Source organism: Aphelocoma coerulescens, chromosome 27 (assembly GCF_041296385.1).
Source record: "Aphelocoma coerulescens isolate FSJ_1873_10779 chromosome 27, UR_Acoe_1.0, whole genome shotgun sequence".
NCBI lineage: Eukaryota > Metazoa > Chordata > Aves > Passeriformes > Corvidae > Aphelocoma > Aphelocoma coerulescens.
In genome coordinates, this window is record NC_091040.1 from 6,635,246 (window position 1) to 6,660,704 (window position 25,459).

General features: G+C 46.9%; 1 protein-coding gene across 2 annotated transcripts; it reads left to right on the forward strand.

The window, feature by feature from the left end:
- Positions 1-4,621: 4,621 nt before the first annotated feature.
- On the forward strand, positions 4,622-25,019 carry LOC138099244 (tRNA N(3)-methylcytidine methyltransferase METTL2). 2 transcript variants are annotated; one of them, XR_011146691.1, is made up of 10 exons: positions 4,622-4,717; positions 6,260-6,351; positions 10,056-10,417; positions 11,685-11,734; positions 12,362-12,422; positions 13,618-13,757; positions 14,521-14,627; positions 14,810-14,875; positions 16,183-16,447; positions 19,677-25,019. XR_011146691.1 is itself a non-coding variant. In XM_068996376.1 (9 exons), the coding sequence occupies exons 1-9, from the start codon at positions 4,629-4,631 to the stop codon at positions 16,332-16,334; spliced, it is 1,119 nt and encodes a 372-aa protein (XP_068852477.1). In that variant the 5' UTR covers positions 4,622-4,628; the 3' UTR covers positions 16,335-25,019. The 2 variants fall into 2 exon arrangements, 1 of the variants encoding a protein (XP_068852477.1); XM_068996376.1 differs by having other exon boundaries at positions 16,183-25,019.
- The last annotated feature ends 440 nt before the right edge of the window (positions 25,020-25,459 follow it).

Here is a 25,459-nt window from a genome sequence, read left to right on the forward strand (position 1 = left end):
ATTCCGTGCTGCACGGAGGCTGTTGGAGCCCGGCACCACTAGATGGTGGTGTCTGTACGTGTTCGGCCCAAGCTTTCCACCTTCTGGGCTCCTTAGTGATCATCTCCCGCATCGGACAGGGACATTTGCCCCACTGAGGTTTCCAGGGAGTGGGGACATCCTGAAACCCATCCCACAAACACAGCTCCTACAGCAACACTGGAGTCCAGGATTCTTTTCACTGCTACTTTAATTCCTGGAAGCACTGAAGTGCTCTCTTTCCTTGGATGCCATCAACTCCTTTTGTAAACTGTTTTCTGTTAATAAACCCAAACAATGAGCAAAGCACTTCCGATGCAGCCAGAAGATGATTTAAGGTGTGTTTCGTCTGATTCACAACCCAGAACTGGGTTTTCTAGGTCCCTAGGGAATTTTCTGCAATGAAGCACATCTCCCCATTCATTTCAGGGAAGCAGGTCAATGTTGGAGTGGTGAAGTCCCAACACTCTCAAGGGAAATCCACTTTCCAGAACAGAATCTCCAGGAGGTACTGAAGGACATGGCTGTGGATGGTGAGTACATCGGCATTTAGGGATAGTTCAGGATCTGGAGCATCTACTGGGCAGAAAACTTAAGATTTGGAGAAGAAGAGAAGAAAGAGCTGGAATTAAAAACAAAAAGCCAAAATGCTGCATTTCCCTCAGCACAAAATCACAGAATAATTGAGGTTGCTGTATTTTGGGCTGCCCTTCCTCAAACATATTTGCTGAGAGAATTGGCATTGTTCAGCCTGGAGAAAAGAATCTTCAGAGTGACCTAATCGTGGCCTTGCAGTATCTGAAGGAACTGACAGGAAAGGTGGAGAGAGAATCTTTTACAAGAGCCTGGAGGGACAGGACACAGGGAATGGCTTCCCACTGCCAGAGGGCAGGGATAGATGGGATATTGTGAGAAATTCTTCCCTGTGAGGGTGGTGGTGCCCAGAGAAGCTGAGGCTATCCCATCCCTGGAAGGGTTCAAGGCCAGGTTGGGCAGCGCTTGGAGCAACCTGGGACAGTGGAAGGTGTCCCTGCCCACGGCCAGGGGTGGAATGAGATGGTCTTTAAGGTCCCTTCCAACCCCAACCATTCCATGACTCTATGCTATCTCCCCACTGACTAACTCCACCTTCCCCCATAGCCCTGGGGACGTGGTTGACATCCACACTGTAGATTCCAGCTATCCCCTTAGCCAGCGAGGAGCTGCAAGAAGCCCAGGACACACCACAGGAGGGGACTGGCATTGCCCTCCTTGCTCTCTGCTCCTACCTGGCCACTCCTTCAGCACCCCAGCAACAGGAGCACAGGGAGGCTGCTGGGTCTCTGCAACTCTGTTTGGGTCACTCTGGCGTGGGACACGCCATGCACTCAGCACAGCTTAAATTCTCTCTATTTCCACACTCCCCTTAATCTTGGGTTGAATTTTTGCTTTGCATCACATGGCAGAGAGGCACAGTGTGAACTTGTCGTGTCTCAGCAGTGCCATCCCTCAGCGGGGCACAGGAGAAGGGGCTGTGTCTGTACACTTGGTGGAGCATTGAAGGAGATGATGGGTGATGAGTGGCTATGGAAAAGTAATTTAATCCTCCTTGGCCTCAGCATCCAACCCTGCTGGGGGGAGGGATTTTCACTGCATTATTGTGGCTACATTTCTTCAGATCCTGAGATGGAAAGAGTGGGTAAAAGGCAAAGGAGTCACTATTATTATTATTAATAATCTCTTTTTGGCAAGTCTCTCTGCGCTGACTGCCAGCAGCCAGGGGAGGCTTCCGACACTTTCTTGTTACAGAGGGCACAGCCATTGTGGATAATCTGGGCTCTGAGCTGGTCACAGAGGAGACTCCGTTGACCTCAGAGCCATGGGAGGTGTCAAGTCTGGATTCTGTAGCTGGAGTCTCTCCAGCTGCCCTTTTGCCGTTACTCCCAAAGCCCGAAATCTCCCTGGAGAGCTTGTCCCTGCTGCTGGCAACACTCCCTGCTCCATTCAAACACTGCCTGGGCCCTTCCCTAGGGCACAAAGGTGACACCCAGGACTTCAACTCCACCCTGGGCTCCACAGCCAGCAGGGTTCACCTGAGCAGCAAGGAAGCCTTAGGACAGAGGAAGGTAAGGCTAGGTATCTAAGGTCTTTCTCCTTGGAGGAGACCTAAAAATCTCTAGAAACCAACAGATTAGTTGAAAGCCTCCTGCATGCCTGCACTGGTGCTTGTCAGATGACAAGGATGTGATGTTGACACGAGGCAACTGATTACCTTAAAATCCTGCAGTGGTTCTCACCCACATGGGACAAACATGGAAGCAAGTCTGGTGGTGAGGGACTGATGGCTCCTCCAGCAGTAAAATCATCCTCCCCTGTCTCAGCAGGGTCTAGTACCGTATTTTTGTACCTCCAGAGGCATCATGCTACAATGGGGATTTGTGCCCATGAATTTAGTCTAGATTCTCACTTTTTCCCTTTTTCCAGTTTGCTCCGGGTGTTCCTTGCTACAAGAGCAGAGGCCAAGCTCTTCTCTTACCAGATGGGACACAGAAGGAGTTGACCTTACCTTTTCTGGCTGATGATAAACTGCAGGGACTTGTTCTCTCTGCCAGATACCTGACCAGCACTGCGAAAAATGGGGATGGATCCCCATGGCATAACTTGTCCAGATCTTCTCAAGGCTGTGGGATCTCTGCTCCCTTTGAGCTCTGTGAAAGCAGGACAAGGCTCAGTCACAGCTCTGACCACTCTCCTCCTCTTCAGCCCTTAGGAAAGATTACTCAGGCAGCTTCGATTACCAGAGGAATCCACCACCTCAAAATATTTGGGAAATGGGCACAGTTGGTAGCTCTGCCCTAGAGAATTGTTTCAGATTATCAGGAGAGTTGCCTCTGTGGTATAGGGAGGGAAGTGCCCCTCTCTACTGGGATATTTGTGCCTTATATGACAACATACACAAAACACAGGGGCCCCAAGATGAGATTTCCAGAAAAGCTTTGTATCCTTGCACATCCAAAAGCATCTGCACAGCTGCCATCTGCTCTGCAAAAGCAATGCTGGCAGTGCCACTACAGGCATGTCACACCCCTGTGCAGTTAAAACTCCCCAGGTACCAGGTCCCTCCAAAGCCATCGGTGCAGCAGCTGGTGCCGAGCAGGGCTGGGCTGTTTCACAAGCCAATGTCGCCCTCTTTTGTTCTCTGGTTGCCACCCGCAGGAGCTCAGGGACCGCACCAGCCAGTGTGGATGGATGGACACTCCCTCAAGTGTGGCAGAAAGAAGCTCCACAAAATTTGCAAACAGATGGGTCACCCTGTGCACGCTGTGAACAAAATTACAGAATCCCAGAATGGTTTGTAGGGGACCTTAAAGACCATCCAGTCCCACCCTTGCCATGGGCAAGGACACCTTCACTAGACCAGGGTGCTCCAAGCCCCATCCAATCTGGCCTTTGACACTGCCAGGGATCCAGGGGCAGCCACAGCTGCTCTGGGCACCCTGTGCCAGGGCCTCACCACCCTCACAGGGAACAATTCCTTCCCAATATCCCATCCAGCCCTGCCCTCTGGCACTGGGAAGCCATTCCCTGTGTCCTGTCACTCCAGACCCTTGTAAAAGAGTCTCTCTCCATCTTCCTTGTAGGCTTCCCTCAGGTACTGGAAAGGGCCACAATTAGGTCACCCCAGAGCTCCTCATCTCCAGGCTGAACAATCCCAATTCTCTCAGCCTGTCATTGTACAAGAGGTGTTCTATCCTTCTGATCACCCTGGTGGCCTCCTCAGCTTCCCTCCTTCCTCCTTCATCCTCCCTCCCTCTTCCCAGGCCAAATAAATAAATATCTAATGGGATGCTGAGAAGATGGAGCTGGACTCTGCTTGGTGGTGCTGAGCAATAGGACAAGAGGTGACAGGCACAAGCGGATGCCCAGGAAGTTCCACCTGAACATGAGGAAGAACTTCTTCATTGTGCAGTGACCAAGCACTGGAACAGATTGCCCAGAGAAGGTGTGGAGTTATTATTGCTGGAAATACTCCAGAACTGTCTGGAGGCAGTCCTGGACAATCCATTCAAATCCTTTGAATTTGAACCCTTTACGCCTCGTTGTAAGAGGACAAGGGGGAACGGGTTCAGTTTGAAAGAGCAGGGTTAGACGAGATACTGGGAAAAAATTTCTCCCCATGAGGATGGGCAGGCCCTGGCACATGGTGCCCAGAGCAGCTGGGGCTGCCCCTGGATCCCTGGCAGTGCCCAGGCCAGGCTGGACATTGGGGCTGGGAGCAGCCTGGGACAGTGGGAGGTGTCCCTGCCCGGGCAGGGCTGGCACTGGAGGGGCTTTGAGGTCCCTCCAACCCAAACCATTCCCGATTCTGTGCCATGTACTCTGCAATGACCCTCCTGGAGCAGGAAGGCTGGACCAGACGAACCCCTATGGTCCCTTCCAGCCTGTCCCATGCTGGGGCTCCCTGGAGTGCGGGATATCCTCCAGAAAAGGTTATCTTTTCGGGACCCTTTCCCGACATTTTCCTGCGGCACCACCGCAGCGGACACCCCTCCCACGTGACCCCGCCCGCAGTCCTCCTTCTGGTCGGACCGCGCGGCGCCGCTTCCGCTTCCGGTGACGGCCGGCCCGTCATGGCGGCGCCCAGCGAGGCGCGGGAGCGGCGGCCTTTCGGGAGGCGCTTCCTCACCGACCCCGCTCGGCTCTTCCAGCACAATGCCTGGTGCGTGAGGGCTGCGGCCGCTGCCCGCTCCAGACCCCCGGCAGCCTCCCGGGGAGCTGCTGCCCTGTGGTGCCGCCCCGCGCCCGGCGGTGGGGTGGGGGTGGCCGGGGCGGGCTCGCCGCTGCCGCTCCGATTTGCGGTGCCTGTGGCCAAGCGCTGCGTAATGAGCCAGCCCCAACCTGCCCGCTCCGCCTCACGGGGCCCTGACCGCGGTGGCCCCCCTCCGCTCTGGGCTCGCCTGGAGAGACCCCTCCCGGGCGCGGAGCGGGCTGAGGGAGCGGCGGGCGCAGGGCCGGCGGCTGGCGGCCGGACAGCGGCTGGAGGCAGGGCGGGGACCGGCATCCCCGGGCAGGGCACTGCCCTGTGCGGCCGCGGCTCGGGAGTGCTGGTCCCGGGGGTCCTGAGCGCTCGGGACTGATCCGCGGGGGTCCTGAGCACTTGGGTCTGATCCCTGTAGGGTTCTGAGCCTTGGGGGCTGATCCCCACGGTGTCCTGAGCCTTCCGGACCGATCGACAGGGGATTCTGAGCCATTGCCATTCCCTCCCAAAGCAGTAGTATTCCTAAGGCTCCTCTGGTTGTAGCAATTGTTTTATTACTGTGGTTAATAAAGGTAAATTACCCGCTGTCAGAAATCCACAACCTATCATTCCTTCCATGAGGTTGTGCCAGGGTGTGTGCTTGGAACAGGAGCTCTTTATTTGGATACAGAAGTTGTTTTCAGTCAGGTAAACATCTAAATTCTCTAATTTGCTGGGAACTGAAGGTATTTTGCATTTTTGAGGTAAATAGATCCACTTTTGGTCTCTGGCTGCTATACCTTGTTAAAAATTGGGTGTGTTTAACTTGTAATTAAGGGATATTTATATGTGTCAGCCTGTCATTCCTTCTGGGACTATTCTATATTAAAGGTATGTAACAAAAGCATATCCCCAGTTTTCCTGTGGAAAGTCTTAGTAGTCTGTTTCTTCACAGACTTAACATTTAAGCCTTTGTGAGTTGAAATCAAACCACTAATTCCTTCTGGGACAATAACTGCTTCTTGGGCCTTGTATTCTGCTTTTCATTCACTTGTTTTAATGAAAAAAGGCCAAGTGAATCACTTTAATGACTTAATAGCTGTGTGTGTGCATTGAAGTTATTAATAATTCTTATTGCTTTAAAGCTTCCTGCATATTTTTCTCATAATTTGATTTAATTTACCATTTACCTTCCAAATAACCCAACTGCCTTTTTTGTTTTAACTTGAGAAAGACGATGTAGTTTTGTCCTGAGTGCCCTCACGGTTTTAGCAAGGATCTATTCCCTCTAAATTTGACTGAGTATCCAAAATGGAACAGATTTAGGATCCTTTCTGTTTGCAATTCCATGAGTTCCTTCAGGACTAGGACCTGCATGTGCTGACTAGGCTGTTGTGGTGGTGCTGGGCTGGAATTGGGGATCACACCTGCACCCCTGTCCATTTGGAGGGCTCTCCAGACATTTCTCTTTCCCTCTGTCTTTGTACCATGCTTAGCTCCAGTTCATCTTATTTTTCACAACAGGGACAATGTGGAATGGTCAGAAGAGCAGGAAGCCAGTGCCAGGAGTAAAGTTGAAGAGAACAGCTCACAACTATTGCCACAAGATAAACAAGGTACTTTTGGAGAGTGTCCTTATGCGAGTCTTGGCTTGTGCCAGGAGTGGAACAGTCTGGCCAGAACCACATCAGAACATCATTAATTCCTCCCCTCTCCCAGTCACTCAGAAGGCTTTAACACGTGTTTGATAATGGGAAATGGAGGAGGAAGAGGAACCTTTCTGTTCTTAATTTACCTCTCTGTGACTCTTCCATCTTCTCCAGAGACGACTCCTGGTTGGGAGGAGTCAGATCGGGTTGAGCTTTGTCATGTTGTGTATGTTTAAGTACTTGTTAGTGTTCATTGTCAACAAACCTCTTTGAGTGTAGAGTTGTTGCCTTTGCTTATTTTAAAGCTTAAAAGCTTAACTGCTCTTTAAAGCTTAACTGCTGGTAGCCAGTCTCTTTTCGCTGGCTTGCTGTGAAGTGAGCCGTGATCCAAGCTGATCTTCTCTTTGAAGAGTCTGATAAAGTGGTGTCCATATCTGTCTCTACAGAGTGAACAAATTTCATGAGAAGAATTTCATCAGAGAAAGAAAAATGATAATCTTGATTGTTTCTCCTCAGATAGACAGCAAAGGGATTCCAAAGTTTTTATTTCATTTGGCTTAAAGGATATTTATCAATCCAAAGTGCAGAGCTTAGCTGTCTCTGAATCAAGCTCAAGGTGCCCAGCTCTGTGGTTAAGTCATGGTTGAAGCCATTCTGGATGGTCAATAATGCATTTCCTCTGCACCTGGTAAAGATCATCCAGTCCCTCAAATGGTGGTGGAATGCTTCTTTGGTGTGATAAGAAACTTGTTTGATGATGATATCTTGATACCCTGCCGAGCTCAAGGGTGGATCTGCTCCTTTTGTTCAAATTAAATTGAGTGTGTCACCCGTAAGATGATGCTGAGTACTACTGGAACTATTGAGACACTTCCATATAGCTCCCAGTTGTGTTCACAATAGCAAATTAATTACACCAAAGAGTAACCCTCCTAATTTCTTGGAATTCTAGCAGTATCCAGCAGTTTTCCATTGTGATGCCCATTGTGTTGAGTTCATTTTAAAATCTGGTTAGCATTAAAGGGTGCTGTCTGTCATGCTTTGAGAACCTATATACAACTAGGAAATTGTGGAGCAATTTGCTGTTGGAGCAGTTTGTCAGGGCTCCATGATGTATTTCCCAGACTGAACAATGGAGGCCAGTCAAATGTTGATGGTTGCTATTCACTGGAAATCGTGTGGAGACAATGGGATGGCTGAAAAGTAGGGAAGGCAGCCCAGGCAAATGTGCCTGAAGGGTCTGGTAGTTTGAGAATCAGAATGTCCAAGGAGGAGAACAAAGGCAGAGTATTGGTCATTATAGCTGTATTATTTTGTGGACTTCTTGGGGATGTCAGGATTTGTTCTGGAGAAGGAGGGAAGCTGTCTGGGTATGTGGAGGATGTGTCTCATGGCTGGGGAAAGAAAGAGAAAGAAGTCCAAGTTTCTTGGTTTCCTTTTGAGGCTCTGTAATTAGCCTCCTTGCAATTCGGGAGGTCTGAATGCTCTTCCCTGCTTCTCTTCCGGTCTTTGTGAATAGTTCCTTTTGTTTGCTCATCTTTTGCAGAGTGAAGGGGTGAGTATGGGCTTGGCTTTGGGGGTGTGCTTACAAAGGCGAGCAGAAAGTCAGGAGTCCTTATCAGGAAAGCCTCTGGAGGAATCTGGCTTGCGCACCGATGGCACTGTGAGCTACTACCCCAAAAAGGGACTGGAACAAGTATGATGTGAACTTTACTGGCTGGAAGTCGTACTGAAAAATCAACATGGTCATATTTTCACTTTAAATGTGTTTCTTGTATGATCTTTGTCAGCTGGTCCTTGATTTTTTGCATCTATATTGTTACTGATCCTTTATTCAGGGCTTTGAAAACACCAGGCTCTGAGGTAAATTAGCTTTGAATAAAGTTTCCCTGCATGTGGTTTGGAGTATAACAGCTCTTCATTAGCATCCAACAGAATTTCACACTAATTTAACAAAGGAAGAGCACAATGTCTTGTTCACCAGTGTAATGTGGCAAAAATGTGGGTGATCCGAAATGGCTGAGCTGGAATTTTGTCCCAGCATCTCAGGTAAGCATTCCACTGCAGTCAGGCTGCCATGGGATTGTTGGAGATGAGGGGGAATCAGGATTTGGTATTTTTGTTGGATGAAAGAGCGTTTCAGCCCCAGAAGCCTTGCATATTCCTGCTAGGACACGGGAGAATGTCAGTTCAGGACAGAGCATGCCAGGGTTTGGATCAATAGCACTTCTTCCAGCATCAGCAGTCATTGAGTTCTTCCATGCAAACCGTGAGTTGACCTGGCCCTGGTCACTGTGACCTACAGCGAGATCATGGTACAAAGTTACTGCTCGTGTCTAATATCAGACATTAAAGTTTCCTTCAGCTTGGGGTTTAAGGACAAGGCTTCTTAAAAGGAGAAAATCCTTGTAGTTGAAGTAAAGAGATTATTTTTATATATAGCTCCCTGTGCTGCAGGTCCTACTAAAAATAGACATATGACTGATTAGTGGTTCTTTGTTAAAGCCATTTTTGTCTATATTTGGCTGAGGCTACATATTTTTCCAGGTGTTCTGGGTTCACTTTACTGTCTCACTTTGAAACAGTTTTATGTTCTTCAGGAAGACTAATAAATAAAGAGCAGTTCAGCTAATAATGGCCTCCAATCGTTTTTATTCAGTAATGCACTTGTTGCCATGCAAAGATGGTTGAGGAATTACTTGTTATTGGAATGCAATTGGGATTTCTGGTCATGGTTGTTAATGTCTCTAGGTGATTCCAAGCATAGGATGCTATAATTAGGTGTGAATTCCCAGGACAGAGAACTCATCACATTGATGAAGTCACAGAAAGTCGCTTGGATTTGTAGCTTCACGTGGAAGAAATAGTTCCCCTAGACTGTACTTGATCTGAAATTTGTGAAAGTGTGTGGAAATAAGTTTGCAGATGACTCGAATTTCACTTGGTCATGGCTTTGTAAGAGCTATTCCAGCTCCCTGTAATACTCACCTTGCTCCTGGAATGAGCCGTTTGTGAAAGTGCTGCTGCTCATATTAATTCTGTTCATCTTTAGCCTGTCCACTGTAGCTCTCCGTTGGTACTTTAATGCAGTGGTCACTGTTGACTCCCCTCTTTTGTTTTAGTTCATAAATGCTCTGACACACATAGAACTACAGAAAGCAAAGTTGTCTGGACTGGACTGCAGCAAAACGTGGAAAACATGCTGTCCTGTAATCTGGAGGATTGCATAAATTCCAACTGAGCTTCCTGCCAGGCCTGGAGAGTTGACTAATTTTTCTGTTTCTCCACCTGAAAATAAGAGCAGTGTGTTGGACAGGAGCTTTCAGCTCCAGGCAGCACTCACAAAATCCCTTTGGAGTTGTGCTTGACACTTATTGTCACCAGGCTCCAAATTAATTGTTCAGCAAACTGAGCAAGTTAGAGATGGAAGTAAAACCTGGATTTCTTCATTCCAGTCTCCTTCAAAGAGACTTTTTCTGTTGCCAGCTTCCTTTAAATCCTACCAAGAGACAGAGTTTCCTCTTCTCTCTCTTTTCCCTTTTTAAGTTGTGGCCTCTCCTAGTAAAGCAGGTTGGTGCATAGATATCTGCAGTGATCCCTCACTCTCTGAACTGATTAAACCCTGAGACCTTCTGGTTTGTGTCTGGTGATGTTTTTGCTTTTGTTCACAGAGGAATATGAGGTGAACGCTAAGAAATATTGGGATGACTTCTATAAAATCCACGAAAATGGCTTCTTCAAGGACAGGCACTGGCTGTTCACTGAATTTCCTGAGCTGGCACCTAACAGGAACTCAAGCCAAAATGGAGATTCTGTGCATGAATTTAGTAACACAGAAGAATCCAACAATGAAGGGCTGGGAAGCTGTGAAAATGGCCATTGCTCATTGGAAACCAGGACAAAGAGTCAGTTAAACCTGATAAAAAGCCCAGCTGGGGGCTGCACAGAGGAGTTGGCTGCACAGAAGGACAGTGAGCTGAGTCAGAGTGATGGGGATTACCCTGGATCAGCTGCATCTTACCGTATACTAGAGGTAAGAGCTGTACATCAAAGTCACACATCAAAGCCTCTCTTGTGTCAGTGTGACTGGGACATAAAAATATGTATCACTGCCAAACAGCAAGGGACCAGACGATTGCCTTCAGTCAGTAAAATGCAAAAATAAGAGGGCAGTTTAGAACTGAACTACATCTGTTGGGATTCTTTTGGTTCAGACTCTGAATTGGCAGAGCACATGGACCGTAAGAAGTTTACAAGTTTAAAAGCTAAACTATTGCTATCAGATGTTCAAACAAGCATTTAAACATCATCTTTTGAAGAAGCTGATTCTTCTATTCTGTATAAAGCTTTCCCTTGTCATTTATCTTTTGCATGTTTGTGCTGACTCCTGTTTGCCTTGAGAGGTGCAAAACAAAGTAATGAAGCCAAGAATGTAAAGATGCTCTTGGGTTTGTTCCTTAGGGCCCTTGTGATAACAGGGAATCCCAGACTGATACAGGCTTTGTCTCAGAGAAGTCTGTGGCAATTATAAATATTGGACTCCTGACAGCTGGTTGTAACCTTTTGCTCTGCCACCTCTAGTTGTTCACTGTGGAATTACTGGATTTTTTAAATACTTAGTATTTTATGAAGGTCCTGCCCTTCCAGGGAGAGTTAGTATGAACTGTCCTGATTTTTTAATTTAGTCTTTAATCACTTTTAAGATTTCCTCAGACTTTGGTGTTCTCAATGTGCCTTTCCTGTCTCACCTGAGCACTTTTGGTAACATCTGTCACTGCAAACCCTCTGTGGTGTTTTCTGCTCAGTCTGTTTCAGTTTTACTGATTCCTTAAACATTCAGAGGCAAATTCCCCAAACCCAGTTTGTGAGCCATGATCTCTTCAAATGGGAACAAGCAGAAGGGGCAATTAGAGTAAAGCAAACTTAACTTCTCTGTTGCTCTGATTTTCTGTGGAAGTGAACGTAACTCATCCATGGCCTTTGCCAGTGCTTCAGTGACTCATACCGGTTGTTATGCTTGGGATTCCAGCAAAAACAGCTTTCAAAAGAGTAGCAATATATAGCTCATTATTAAGATTTCCATAAGAACTTGCTTGGTGGTTTCCCACACATGTAATCCTCTTCCTCAGACCTTAACACGCTCAGAGCTTGCAGGGACACTTTAGAATGGTCACTGCCATGCTCAGCTTTACTTGTGAGTTGCTCTTTGTTCCATGGCTGTAGAGAAATGATTGGAAATTATCTGCATGGATGTGCTGAAGGAATTATTTTCACTATGTACATCTACTCTGTTCATACAGGTTGGCTGTGGGGCTGGGAATACAGTTTTCCCAATTTTGCAAACTAACAAGTAAGTAGTGACAAGACAAGAGGAAATGGCTTCCCACTGCCAGAGGGCAGGGATAAATGGGATATTGGGAAGGAATTGTTCCCTGTGAGGGTGGTGAGGCCCTGGCACAGGATGCCCAGAGAAGCTGTGGCTGCCCCATCCCTGGAAATGTCCAAGGCTGGGTTAGACAGGGCTTGGAGCAGCCTGGGACAGTGGAAGGTGTCCCTGCCCATGGCAGGGGTGTGACTGGATGATCTTTAATGTTCCTCCCAACCCAAACCATCCTGGGGTTCTGTGAAGTAATTCTCAGTAGGCTTTTACCTGCATGAGATACCAGCCTCTGAAAAACAATTGGAAGAATGTTCCATGTGTTCCTAGTTTAGATAATCTCAGAGAAAGACCAAATGCAGATGGTATCTTTGCCATCTGCAGCTTCAGGTTACTGTGTTTTGAGCTTGGAAGCCCTTGGTTTTAGATCCAGAAGCAAAAGGAAGCAGTCAGTTCCATATGAGAATAATGGGCATAAAGGAGCAATGGAATCAACCAGATTTTGCACAGAAACTAAAGCCCAGGATTTCTGGGCTTTGTGCACTTGAAACACTCCTTAATTCCTTGATATAAATGATGAGTTTCTTTGATTTATTGCAGTGACCCAGGCCTGTTTGTTTATTGCTGTGACTTTTCTACAACAGCTGTGGATCTTGTCCAGGTAATCTCAATGGTGACTTAGGAAAATGTGGGAAGTATCTGGGGCCAGTTGCCTATTAACACAAATTTATCCTGGCTGCCGGTGACTCTCTGGCTGTGCTGGCAGCTTTCTGGTTTTAGCCAGCCCTGGTGCTGACCCTTACACTGGGAATTGTGGAAAATGAGCCATCAAAGATTGTAGAAATGAGAGAAGTAAAAGTTCTCAAAATGTCACATGGGCAGCAAACAAGTCAGCCAGGTTTTCTTCCCCTGTGGTTGTCAGTACTTTTCTTAATACAGTGTTCTTTTAGCTGAGTGACTTGAAAACAAACTTGAGCCTTGCAAACATTCAGGCTATTTTTTAACAGGAACTGAACCTGGCTTTGGCTTGTGTGTGTGTTGCTGTCACCACAGTTCTGGGAACATGGTCTGATTACTTCTGCATAGGCAGCTGAGGAGGGATCATGCTGTGGAGCAGGAGGCTGGGATTTAGTCAAAAGACAAATACCACTAATAAATTTCAGGTCAAGGCAGAACTGAGAATATATGAAGTATCAAATGCAATCAGTCACTTCCTGAGAGGGGAGCACAGCACCAGAGTCAGCATCCATTTCCTCCTCTGGATATGACACAAGCACTGTTTGTAGAGGCTTCTGCAATCTGTAGCAGCAGCTTTAGAAAAATACACAACTTCTAAAAGAAGTCTAAATCTGATTTTTAAGAGTGTAGCTTTAGGCAACCAAGTTTGATTTTTGGGGTATAGGGAATATCTGCTTGAAGGTGAAATGAATACTGATATCAATGATGCAGAGAGGTGCCCTGACACTCTCACTTACGTAAAGGTTTCCAATTTATCAGTATAAATCTCTCACTTCTTACTGCTGTTAGTGGAAACTCTGACCTTAAAATTGGGATAAACCCTGAGTCCAGTTTGGGGGTTTTTTTCAGCGCTGATTGTCTGATTGTAACAAGACCAAAGCAAGATGGGTACATCTCCTGTGTGTAAATATTTTTTCACATTTCACACCAGTTCCTTGCCTGACCAAGGAACATACCTGACACAGAAGTCCAATGAGGCTGAAACAGATCTCTGGACACACCACTTGATTATGTGGAAGTTAAAATACTCCGTATAATACTAATAATCCATATAGTCCAGCTAATACTGAGATTAGGATCTGCTACTAATGTTCTTAATTTCTCTCCCTCAAACACAGAACAATGCAGAATATGATACTTCTCGCTGCTTTGCATTTGTCCATGACCTGTGCAATGACCAAAGTCCCTTCCCAATGCCAGAGGAGAGTCTCGACATTGTTATTCTTATCTTTGTCCTCTCAGCAATTCTCCCGGAGAAGTAAGTTTTAATAATTCCTTCTGATTGCAGAAGATAGTTCTTCTACAATCAGAGTTCTTTAATAATCTCCTATCAAGGAAAATTAAAGTTTGTTCTGTTTGTGGTCCAGTTTTTCATGAAGGCTTCAAAAATGAAATTTGCAGGTTTTTGCTGTTGCAGCCAATTCTTGCAGAGAACAGGATGATTTTGGAGTGCTAAGTGGCTGCAGGTGATCATTGCTGGGGTCACTGTTCTGAGCCCCAGCCACAGTGAGCACTTGGTTTGGAAAGTATTCTGCTGGATTTTCAGGCTCAGAGGGTAGATGAATTTCTCACATAGGAGGTGGGAAGAAGGGAGGGTTCAGGTTCAGAAAAAAGGTAAGGAAAGTGCTGTGGTCTTAGTGTGATAGTTGTTACAACCTACACTAGTCTCTTTTTTTTTTTGTATCCTTTAGTTTTACTTCACAACACTTCTCTTCAAGTTCACTTACTACTTTTTTACAGAAACCAGTGGAAATCCTTTTGTAATCAGTAAGAGAGAGCAGTTAATCCCTGCTGTGGTAGGATGTTATCCCTGTAGGAAAAAAAAGCAAAATCAGGGAATGTCAAAAAATAGAGGCCAAATAAAATCAACCCACCTGACTCTGGGAGAGCTCAGAATGCTGCTGACTTTGGGTAGCTCTTTATATGAAGTTGAAACATGTAGAACTTTATTCCATCTTTTTGGAAGGAAACAAGCATGATTTTGCAGCGTGTTGAGCACTCCTGGTTTGTTCTTCCCTCAGGATGCAGTGCATCGTGACCAGACTGAGCCGCCTTCTGAAACCGGGGGGAATGATCTTGTTACGAGATTACGGCCGCTATGATCTTGCCCAGCTTCGGTTTAAGAAAGGTATTTCCTTTCCCCCTGGGAACTCTTGCCCCATCACTAGTAGATTCTGCTTCTCTGGAGCTGTGTCTGCCCTGTTTAGAGGCAGCTCATTAATTCCCCAAAGCACCGTGTGTGCTGGAGGAGGGTCTGTTGTTGATTTTTTTAAATGCTCGCTGGTAACTTTATATCTGTCTTGCCTTTAGGTCAATGTCTGTCTGGTAACTTCTATGTGAGAGGTGATGGCACCAGAGTCTACTTCTTCACACAAGGTAGGAGGCCAGAAACATGTTTCTGACCATCCAAAAACATGCCTCTGACTCTCCTCACCGCTTCTTGTCCCTGTGCCCTCCCATTTGGCCACTAGATCTTTCCAGCCTCTTTCTTGGAGCACTGCGAAATGTTAAATGGCTCCCGATTAAACAGTGACCCAGGCTTGTCAGCTTCTTGTGCAAGCATGGCATGGTGAATTCCTTAGTGGAAAATCCTTTAAGAGGAAGACTGGTGTGTTTGCTACCCTGGGAGGAATGGGATTGGAGGAGCTCTCCTTGTATCTTGCCTGCAGATGATGGAGGGAAATGGACACCACTTAGCGAAACTTCCCTTAATTTTCTTGCGCTCCTATAAGGAAATCAGAAGGGTGTGGTTCATCGTGGAGCTTAGGCAGCCCCCCCAGTTCTGCTGCTGCTTGGTGTTAGCAGCAGTTGTTATTCTCCCAGTTTATCACCAGTTGCACCTCCAGTCCCTCCACTGCAGGCCCATGTGCACAGCCAGTTGTAGAGCAGTGGCACAACTGAACTATTCCCCACTGCACGAGTCTTGTTTGGCACAGCAAAATTAATGTTTAATGCATGTTTGGCAAACACCTCACAATGGAAAGCACCTGATAAAGGAGCACAAGCTGGGGCCTGTCAGGCTTTTCCTACAGAAACTCCAGACAAACCACGTGCTCTGGGAGTAAGCTCTGCTGCTCAGCAGGACTGGGGCACTGTGAGATTTATTTGCTTGGTCAGAAATACCTGTGAATGGAAGTGTTGAAGCCTTGAGGGCTCTTAGTGCATTAATTGGGCCTCAACAGGGTGTGGATTTTAAGGATTTTTTTTTTTTTTTACCAAATTTAACCTTAATGAATCCCATTCCCCCTCCAGCCTAGGCAGCACAGATCTTACTGCCACCATTTCAAAGCATAGGTCTAATCCTGTTCTTTGCTCTTGTGGACTCTGAAATTCCTCTGGGCGGGGAGAAGGAATGGCTGTCCCAACTCGCCAGAAGATGCTCCTTAATTGGTTACTAGAGGTAGTACCCATATCTGAAACTGCTGCTGTTTTCTTTGTCAAGTCTCTGTAGTTCTAGATGTACTCCAAATAATTCTTTCCTTCTTTGCTAGAAGGGAAACTTGAGAAACTGTGATATTAAACTTCCCTAGTAAAGTAATTAAGTCGTGTTTGATTATTTCACTGCCAGGGTGAGGCCATGGGTTTCCTCTGGCCCACCTTTCAGCTTAGTTTAGCCTCAGTGTGAGAGGGTATCAGTTAAAGAAAAGCTATGGCCTCCTCAGTCTCCTTCTCTCTGCTTCCAGATGAATTAGATCATCTCTTCACCACAGCTGGGCTGAAGAAAATCCAGAATCTGGTTGATCGGCGATTGCAAGTGAACCGTGGGAAACAGATGACGATGTATCGGGTGTGGATCCAGTGCAAGTACTGCAAACCCACCGTCCTTCAGCCATGAGGCGTGTGGGCTTTGGGCTGGAGCCTCTTCATCTCCTCCTGGTGACATGTGTGTGGTGGAGTTCTGCACAGCCAGGACCTCAGTGCCTTGTACCATGCCTGGCATCACTTCAAGTGAGTTTTGCTAGGGACAAATGCCCTGAGAGTAGAGCAGGCAGTATTTTAGATGTCATAGAATCACAGAATATACCAAGTTGGGAAGGACCCATCAGGATCATCAAGTCCAACTCCTGGCCCTGCACAGGACACCCCAACAATTCCACCCCGTGCCTGAGAGCATTGTCCAAACACTCCTTGAGTTCTGGAAGCCTCGGGGCCGTTACCATTCCCTGAGGAACCTGTTCAGTGCCCAACCATCCTTTGTGGGAAGAACCTTTTCCTGATATCCAGCCTACCCCTCCCCAGACAGAGCTCCAGCCATTTCCTCTCCCTTCAGGAGAGTGAAGAGATTGGTTCCTGCCCCTCTGCTGTCCCTCAGGAGGATGTTGAAGATCCCAGTGAGGTCTGACCTCAGTCTCCTCCAGCTGAACAGACCACGTGCCCTCAGCCACTCCTCATACAGCTTCCCCTCAAGGCCCTTCACCATTCTCATGGCCCTTCTCTGGATGGTCTCTAGTGGCTTAATGTCTTTTTTATATTGTGGTATCACGGAGTCCCGCAGTGGTAGGGAGGAGAAGAGAGATCCAGCAGGCAGGAATTGTGCAGCAAGATTGATTTATTTAATTATTTTACAACTCTTTTATAGACTTTTTTCTTCATAGTCTAATTGGTCAAAGGATCAGCCCCCCTGGGGTGATTGGCTAAAATCCTAAAACATCCATTGTCAAAATATTTTCCTACTGTACCAGAAACAAAGCTCAGCAAGGTTGCAGGTGTTCATGGTTTATAGAACTCTGCTGATATCTTCCGTGAGAGAGAAAAGTATCCCATGGGACTGGAAAGAGCAAGAGAAATTCTTGCTAGCAGCGATATTTGTATCCACATTGTGGTGCCCAAAACTGCTCCCAGCACTTGAGGTGAGGCTGCCCCAGAGCAGAGCAGGACAATCCCCTCCCTGACCAAGGATGCTTTACCTAATGCTCCCAGAGCATGGATGTCCCTCCTGGCTGCCAGGGCACTGCTGACTCATGTTCAACTTGCAATGGACCACCCAGTCCATCCACACATGAAGGTGCAGAATCTGGCACTTTCCGTTGTTGAACTTCACAGGATTGGTGATTGCCCATTTCTCTGATTTTTGAAGGTCTCTCTGCAGGCCCTCTCTGCCCCTGAGAGACTCAACAATTCCTCCCAATTTAGTGCAGACAGCAAACTTACTTAGTATTCCTTCAAGCCCTATATCCAGGTCATTAATGTGGATGTTGAAGAGCACAGGTTTGAGAAGGGAGCCCTGTAAATGTCATGCTACTGGTCTGAGTTTTAAAAATTATTTATGGTTTTAACTTAAGAAATGGTCATGGTGTCTAACAGCAGCTGAGCAAGTTGAGTAGCAACTTGCTCATACTCAGAATTTCTACATGAAACAGGAGAGATCTGACCGTATCTCTGTCTTGTGTACTCTTGTCTTGGGAACAAACATACAAAGGATGAATCCGCTCTTCTCAGCGACTGCTCACTGATATGAATCTCTTGGCCAGCTTCTCTTGTACAGCTATTTCCCAGTCATTCAGGTGTGTGCCAATCCATGAGTTAAATACATTGATCTGAGGGCAGGAACTGAGACCATGTGAGTCTCTCTGTACCAGCGTTCCCTGGATGCCTCAAGGTGTGGTAATAACCTGTGGAGAAAGCAAATGATGCTGCTCTGCCCTCACTGTCCACAGGGATGTCCACCCAGGGAACCAGCACGCAATAGCTCAGGTGCTATAAATTCCTCACAGGCAGGGTTCAGGTTTCGAAAGTTTGGTGCTGATGTTTGGTGCCAGTTTTGGGGCACCTCCAGGGTGCAGCAGATGAGAAGCAGCTAACAGGACCAAGGTTTATAAATAATTACCAGCTTTTTCTACTGGCTGCAGCTCCCAGGTCACAATCTGCCCTGTCATGGTGATGTGCTAAATCCAAGCTGATGAGACGCTTTCTTTGATCTGAAATCTGCAGGATATCTAATTTTTGCATTCTTGTTTAATTTCTTAGAGGAAGCCAACACTGTGGCTTTCAGAAGGTATTTCCCCACCTTTGACACCATTTATCTCAGCTTGTTTTCTTCTGTTATTTTTAGGGTGTGGTACAACAGGTATTAGAATAAGTCTCGTGCTTTTCAATGGTGGTTCGATTCATATAAATCAGGCTTGCAAGAACCTCATGTGCTTGTGTGAGCCTGGGCCCCCATTAGGGAACTACAGTTTTCTTCTGTTACAAGTCGCGCTAGTACCTGCCCTTTAGTTGAAGATGAGAAAGCTTTGGCTGGTATCTCTTGCCTTGTTTTAGTTCATGAAGCATCAAGATGTGTTGTGTGTGTCCTGCTGGCTGAAGAGCAGTTCCCCTGTATTTTGTTAGCCAGACACTCATGTTTGGAGCTTGACATTGCCCAAGAGTGTCACCTCTAGAGCCACACAGGTTATGAAATAACTGCCATCTTGAACCAGAGGAGAGGGGGTGTGCTAGTTTGAAAACAAACCAATGGGAGATCCCAAGTCAGAACTACAATTTGATAGGAAAATTAAAATAAAGGCAGGAAACACTGTCTTAACCTGACAGAGTAAGAATACGACCTGACACCCTGTTGGTCAGGGTGGTGGTAGCAGACTGATTAAGTGGTGGCTGCAGTCCTCTTTGAAGTGATAGATACAGTTCCATTGAAGCGGTGATCCTGTAGAAGGGTCTGCTCTTCCTCTGAAGGTCCAGTGATGGTTATGTAGCTCCTGTCCTCTGGAAATCCGATAGGTAAGGGCTGACTGTGGTGTTCCAAACCTCAGATTATATCCAGGTAGGAATGCTTGGTTTCTGCCTCTGGGTGGAGCATCTCAGAATGGGCTGATGTAAATTTATGAGTCATGCAGTGAGGCCTTGATGGCCCATTAACAGAAAGATGCTCCTCCAGAGGGAGTTATCAGGGATGTGTCATGGAAGAGATAAAGAACACTGCCCTACCTGGTTTTAACAGCTTATGAAGATGGTGATAGAGTACATACCCCCGGTTACATGCTGCACTGTAACCCAAGACAGGGGGTAAAAAGCTGAGGAAATGTCATTGCTGTTTTTGGAGAGCCTGCAGGAGCCCTGGAGAGATGGACCAGGAACACCCTGATTTGGGAAGTGTGGGAAGGGACTGGGCAATACTTCCTGCTGGGCATGTGTCAGCATGATGAGTTCCTAACTTCCACGTCACTGTGTCATCCTGCAGGTATTGCTTTGTCTGCTACCTGAAGGCTTCTGGGTCAGGACATTTCAGCCCTCCCTGGGAAAGGTTACCCAGGGAATCCATTCACAGCACACAGGCTGCAGTGCTGGGACAATGGAAATGTACCATTGCTTTTTTGTATATCTGTCTCTTTTAAATAATGTTGAATGAAATCAAATTATTTTTTTGGAGGGGAATGGGAGTCAAATATCTGCGAAGAGAATTCTTGTTCAGTTTGTTGTAGTGTGTTTTCTAAAGGGCCAAGAACCTTTCCATCATCTGCAAATGAAACAGGAGGAGATAAAGCTTCTGTCTTCTGAAGCACATTTGGCTTCTGCTGAGCACAAGCCTGACCCACCCCAGAAGCTCTACAGTCACTGCTGTGTTTTCATGCTAAACCTACAACGTCTGGTTCCCTGGCAAGGCTGAGGCCTCAGGCAAGGTCTAGGCAAAACACAGCTCAAGGCCTCTGGCAGCAGGTGAGCAAGCTGAAGTCTCCTCAGCTTATCCAGGCACAGAGTCAGGCTTAGCAAGAGCCCTGTGAGCGTTGGACCTGACATGACTCGTGTAACCGCCTCAGTGACAGACCTCCTGTGTGTTACCAGGGCCTCAGGCAGTTCCTTGGGGTCCTTTCCCTCTTGGTCCCTGGAGGAAGGCCTCTTCCCGGGACAGCTTTATCTCCCTGCAAGAAAAATTATTGACTGGGGTAAACAATCAGCATAATTAGTGTGAATTAAAGTAATTTGAAAAATGCCTTCTTAATCATCCAAAGGCTTGAAAGCAGTGCAGGAAAATATGTTTTTAATTATAAACATGATTTATGTAAAGTTGATGGACTCCCCTTTAAATTCAAACTCCTGAACGGAGAAAATGAAGGCTATTTATTTGTTTGTTTGTGCTTTCAAGGCTGTATCCCAGTTGCCTGGTTTTAACTTGGGCTTCATGCAAAAACCTGCAGCCCTGTGAACCTAGAGCCAGTGAAGTGGCTCTTTGCCTTTCTTAATGCTCTTAGTTCTGCTGCAGTATTTAAGCAGTCACTCAGCAGGGCCCATGCTGGGCAGACGTGCTTTTGTTTCCAGTTCTCTTGGTAGTGTTCAGAAAGCAACAAGTTAATGGCCTTGAATTGAGCCAGGCCTCCTACAGACAGATACTGTTTGAGCTTCCTTCACTAATCCCTGCCACCTCCTGTTCTCTCAGAAGGTGCTCCTCTCCTGCCACTCCAGGCCTTGCCTCCCACACAGCTCTGCTCAGGTACCTCAGTCCTGACTTGCAGCAGCTCCTGCCATTCCCACCTTGGCCTGCTGGGCAGGCTGGGTTGCTCAAGCTTTCCAGCATGTTCAAAGGAAATCTCCAAATTGACTTTTACCATGCTGAAAAGCCAGGTTAAGTGCCATTAGTGTTTTGGGGGTTTTTTTCCCCTCTTCCTTCTTAGCAGAGTAATGTTACCTTTAAAGCCTTTTTGAGCGTTTCTGCTCTGATTTTGTTCCCAGCATTCCAAGTCTTGTGGTCTGTGGCTTACAGGCAATGCCAGCGTGGCCTGATGAACCTCCCAAGCAGAAGAGATGATTTCATAGCTCTTCACATGCATTGCCCCGGCGATCTTGGAGCCAGGCATTGTTACACTTCGGAAAATCTGGTCCTGGCTCTTGCCAGAAGGTGGTGGATTTCCTTGGAGATTCATTGATTGTTTTGGCTGGAAGGGAACTTTATCATCACCTATTGTGACCCCTCACATAATCCTTTCATGTAGGGATAATGCCAGCAAGCCTGTGACTTGGATTTGGACTTGGAACTAGCCCTTCAGAAAGGGTTTTGATCCAGCCATGGTGCTGAGGGCTCCAGTGAAGGACAAAGAAGCTTTTGCCTCCCCAGGTACATCATTCTTCTCGGAGCATTGTGGTTTCACAGACAAGCTGTGAATTGGGAGGCAGGAGGGAACAGGGGAGGTGATGTGAACAAGAGGCTGGGGGGATATTTCTGATGCTGTCGCTTCAAAAATAAGTAAATTTTCACAGCATCTTCCTGACAGCACAGCAAAGTGAGGACAGCAGTGATTTGGATTGTTACAACAGTGGTCATCGAATTCTTCTGACCAGGGGCGTGTGTGAGATCAGACACAATTGTCTTCTCTCCCAAATAATTCAGCTCTGCCTTCTCTGGGTATGCCACCACCATTTCTAATCTGCAGTGAGTTCTCAAGCTCTGGGATAAATGAGACCTGATTATTTTCAATAGAAGAGAGGTATGAGCAGAGGGAACCTCCTTGTGCACACACCAGCAGCTTTTGGCACTGCATTATAACGAAAGCTGGAAGAGCTGCTTTCTGTCATTGGCATTGGGATGAGCCCTGGCTTGTCCCCACTGGATTCTTTACAGGAATTGAAGACCCAAACTGAACTGAACTGTTTTTCCTAAGCACTACTGAAAGATGCACAGGTTTTACTGCCTAGAAGTGAGGATGGGACTGCAGGGATCACATTATTATGGGATTTGGGGACCATCCTTCCATTCTGTAAACACAGATGGAGTGAAACTGAGTCATGCAGTCTTTGTTCTGATCAGTCAGCAGAATCTGATTTGTCAGTCAGAGAAGCGCCACCATTTTTGGTTTGGTGCCATATTGGGGAATATAAATCCATGAGGGAGAATGCCACAATCAGGACAATTTTTGCTATTGTAACTGTTCCTCTTCCTTGACGGGGGTGCCTGGCACACATCCTCGTGTACAGTGTCCCTAGACACTGACTTCAACAGAAACTCTGATTTTAACTTGTGTTTCAGGGCAAGACAGAAATTACCAGAAAAACAAGTATCAGGAGAAATTTTTTGGAGGACCTTCCTGCAAAGTGAGGTGCTCTGGAGGAAAAGGAGTTGTCAGCTCTGTGCTTAATCAGCAGAGCTCTGGAGTTTGTGCTTTTAGGTCTCGCTGAAGGCAGTAAGTTCCTGCATGTAACTGCCCAGCTGAATGGGAGCTTGTGTTGATTGAAAAGTGGGACACATTGCAGGAAATTACCTTTGTAGGCAGCCCTGAGTGCTAATCTGAACTAAATAGGATACAGCATGAGCCAGAAGAGCACAAGCCAGGCCTGGACACAGGCAGGGAAAGGCAAGCCAACCTGAGCCATGTGTGCCTCTGCTTTTCCCTCCTGCCCAGGGGTTGTATGGCATGGCAGTTGTCATGCCAGTGAAGGTTTTTATTCTTGGTTTTTGACCTACAGTGGGATGAGCAGGAAATGGCAGCAGTTGGAAAGCAGTGATGGCAGAGCTCACTGGCAAGTCTTACATGTCAGCACCTGCCAGCAGCTCCCAGCCTGTTGGTCCATGGCTTGGTTTCCAGGAAAGAAGAAAATCCTGGTGAGGTTTGGACCCTGCTGTTCTAAATTCTGCTCTCTGGTGTTAACCCCAGAGCCCTCACTGCAAGCACCAGCATAGCGTGGGAACAGCAGCTTGATTTTGGGGTGGAGTGTGGCTGCTGTATTCAGGTTGTCTTTGCTGTCCAAAGGACCCTTGTAGCTCTTGCAATTTCATGTTATATGGAAGTTAGGGAGTTCCGGGAGGTTGCCAGATCTTTGGAATATGAAACTTACTTTCAGCTCCTGTGAAGTGGGAAGCTACTGTTGGCAGTCCCTGGTCGCAGGGGCTGGGTCACACCTCTGTGCTGTGTGTGGAACACAAGAGGATCTGCTCAGGTGTAAGGAGAGAGGTACCACACTTCCCCAGGGTCACTGGATGTGGCTCCAAATTCCTCATTTGGAGATTAAATTGCCTGATCTCCCCTCAGACTCTTTCTTCATCCCTGGGACCAGGCTCAAGGCATGCTGCATATCCCCCTCACCTGGGGAGCAGTACCTGGGCAGGGCCACCTCACTGCAGTCTGTAATTACACAGCCACACGGCTTTTTCCACATTCAGTGCCATTGGTGGATGTGAAGAGGTTGCACAGAAAACTGACTCTGGCTTTTCCACAACTTCAAGTGACTTCTTCCCAACTGAGATGAGCCTCGTTAGGAAGGTTGAAATGTATTTACAGACATTCACAAAGAGGCTGAATATGCTTAGAGAAATGTGTGTGCAGTAACTCCGGCTTTACAATAGGAGGTTGATTTAATTTTCCTCTTACACAAATCTCAGAGCAGTTTGTCTAATTAAGGCTTTCCAAAGCTGTGTAAAGTAGGGTGTTGTTATGCCCATTTTATGCAGGAGAAAGAGAAGCAAGGGGCAAACCCTGTTGAGAATAAAGTCCTCTTGTATTCTGGGAAGCCGAGAGTGAGTGAGGACAGGGAAGGACTTGCTGGCATTCAGGAGAATCCCATTGTTTCAGGTGTGCTTTGGGATCACAGAGTGTTCCTTTCCTACCTGCGAGGTCTGGCTCCCCTCGGCTGGGCCATGGCGGCTGCACAGTTCCAGGTGCCTGCACACAGCTGCCTTCCTCCTCCAGCAGCAGGACACACATTGCCTTGGATCGGGGCTCTGAGGCTGCACATGGCTGGCTGCTTGTGTGGAGACTGAGTGGTGTGGATGCTTTCCTACTGAGTTTGGGATCAAAGCCTCCCTAATGGGATACCTGAAGGTGTAGACAGAGGAGGGGCAGGAACAACTTCAGAGATAAACTTCATCGTGTGGGAGGGTGGAGGCTCTCGGAATGGCCTCAGGAAGGAGTCAGGCAATGGCATGTTATCTTTGAGGAGCTCAAATACCGGTTTTCTCCCTAAGGAAAATGAGGAAAGACACTTTTAATGTTCCTAGTGTGGCAGAAGCCCTACCCTTAATAGACAAGAATCCACACAAGGGTGACATGGTTTGAATGCCCCAAGCCTAGAAAAATCTTCACTGGCAGCTCATACCTCATTAGGTCTAACAGACTCTGCTGTGCAGACAAGGGTTGGCCTCTTCAGGATATGATGCCTGGAGGTGACATCATCCCCTGGTGCTAAAATCTTTAAAAGTCTGTACTCTCGTGGGTTTTGGTTGGGGTTTTTTTTTCCCCCAGTACTATAAAATGTTTGGATTTGAGATCACTGATGCCAGCTTTTACATTTTAAAGGTTCAGGCTGTTTGTTGTTTTTTTTTCTAGTCCTCAGCTGCCCATGTCCTGGTATCACTGAGGAATCTCAGCTCTTCTTTTGTGTGTCTTATATCAGTAGATTTCCAGACCTTGTGGCAGTACAGAAATGCTTAGGAAAATGCAGTTAGAATATTCCACAAGCCTGGAAAGCAGAGGCAAGGAAAAGTCACCAAAAACATGATTAAAAAGATGAGAATCTTGACTTCTGTCATTTTATCTTTTCAAAATTCAAGGCAGAAGGAACTTGTTATGTGCTCTGTTAAAATCTCTATAAAATCTTACCCAATTCTGGTCTAATCTAACCTGGGTTAGCAGAGAGGCTGTGGTGGGAAGGCAGGGCTTGCTGCTGTTTTGCTGAGCATGCTGTGCCTGTGGAGGGGAGCTCCAAGCTCCGGTCGAATCCAGTGACAAAGAAAATGGCTGCAGCAGCTGAGTCGTTCTTCAAAACATGATACAAGTGCTGTGTACTAGGAATATCACTGACATCCAAGGAGGCTGAGACAAGAAGAGGAAAGCTACCACAGGAATGTAATCAGAGGCATTAACACTGGTTGATGGCAAGACCTGGAGAGCGGGATGTGCACAGGAATGATCTGGCAGAGCTGATGGTGGAGGAGGGCTGGCTTGTCCCCATGGATGAGATAATATTTAGTCAGCCATGTACATACTGTGTTGCTCATAACCAGCTCCTCTGAAAGGACCAGAGCTCAGGGGCTCTTAA

Excerpts from the sequence above, each read along its gene's own strand:
- LOC138099244 (XM_068996376.1), top strand. The coding sequence starts at position 4,629 with ATGGCGGCGCCCAGCGAGGCGCGGGAGCGGCGGCCTTTCGGGAGGCGC. Across the intron at positions 11,735-12,361 it reads CCAATTTTGCAAACTAACAA|TGACCCAGGCCTGTTTGTTT; the intron begins GTAAGTAGTGAC and ends GATTTATTGCAG. Across the intron at positions 14,628-14,809 it reads CCAGCTTCGGTTTAAGAAAG|GTCAATGTCTGTCTGGTAAC; the intron begins GTATTTCCTTTC and ends TCTTGCCTTTAG.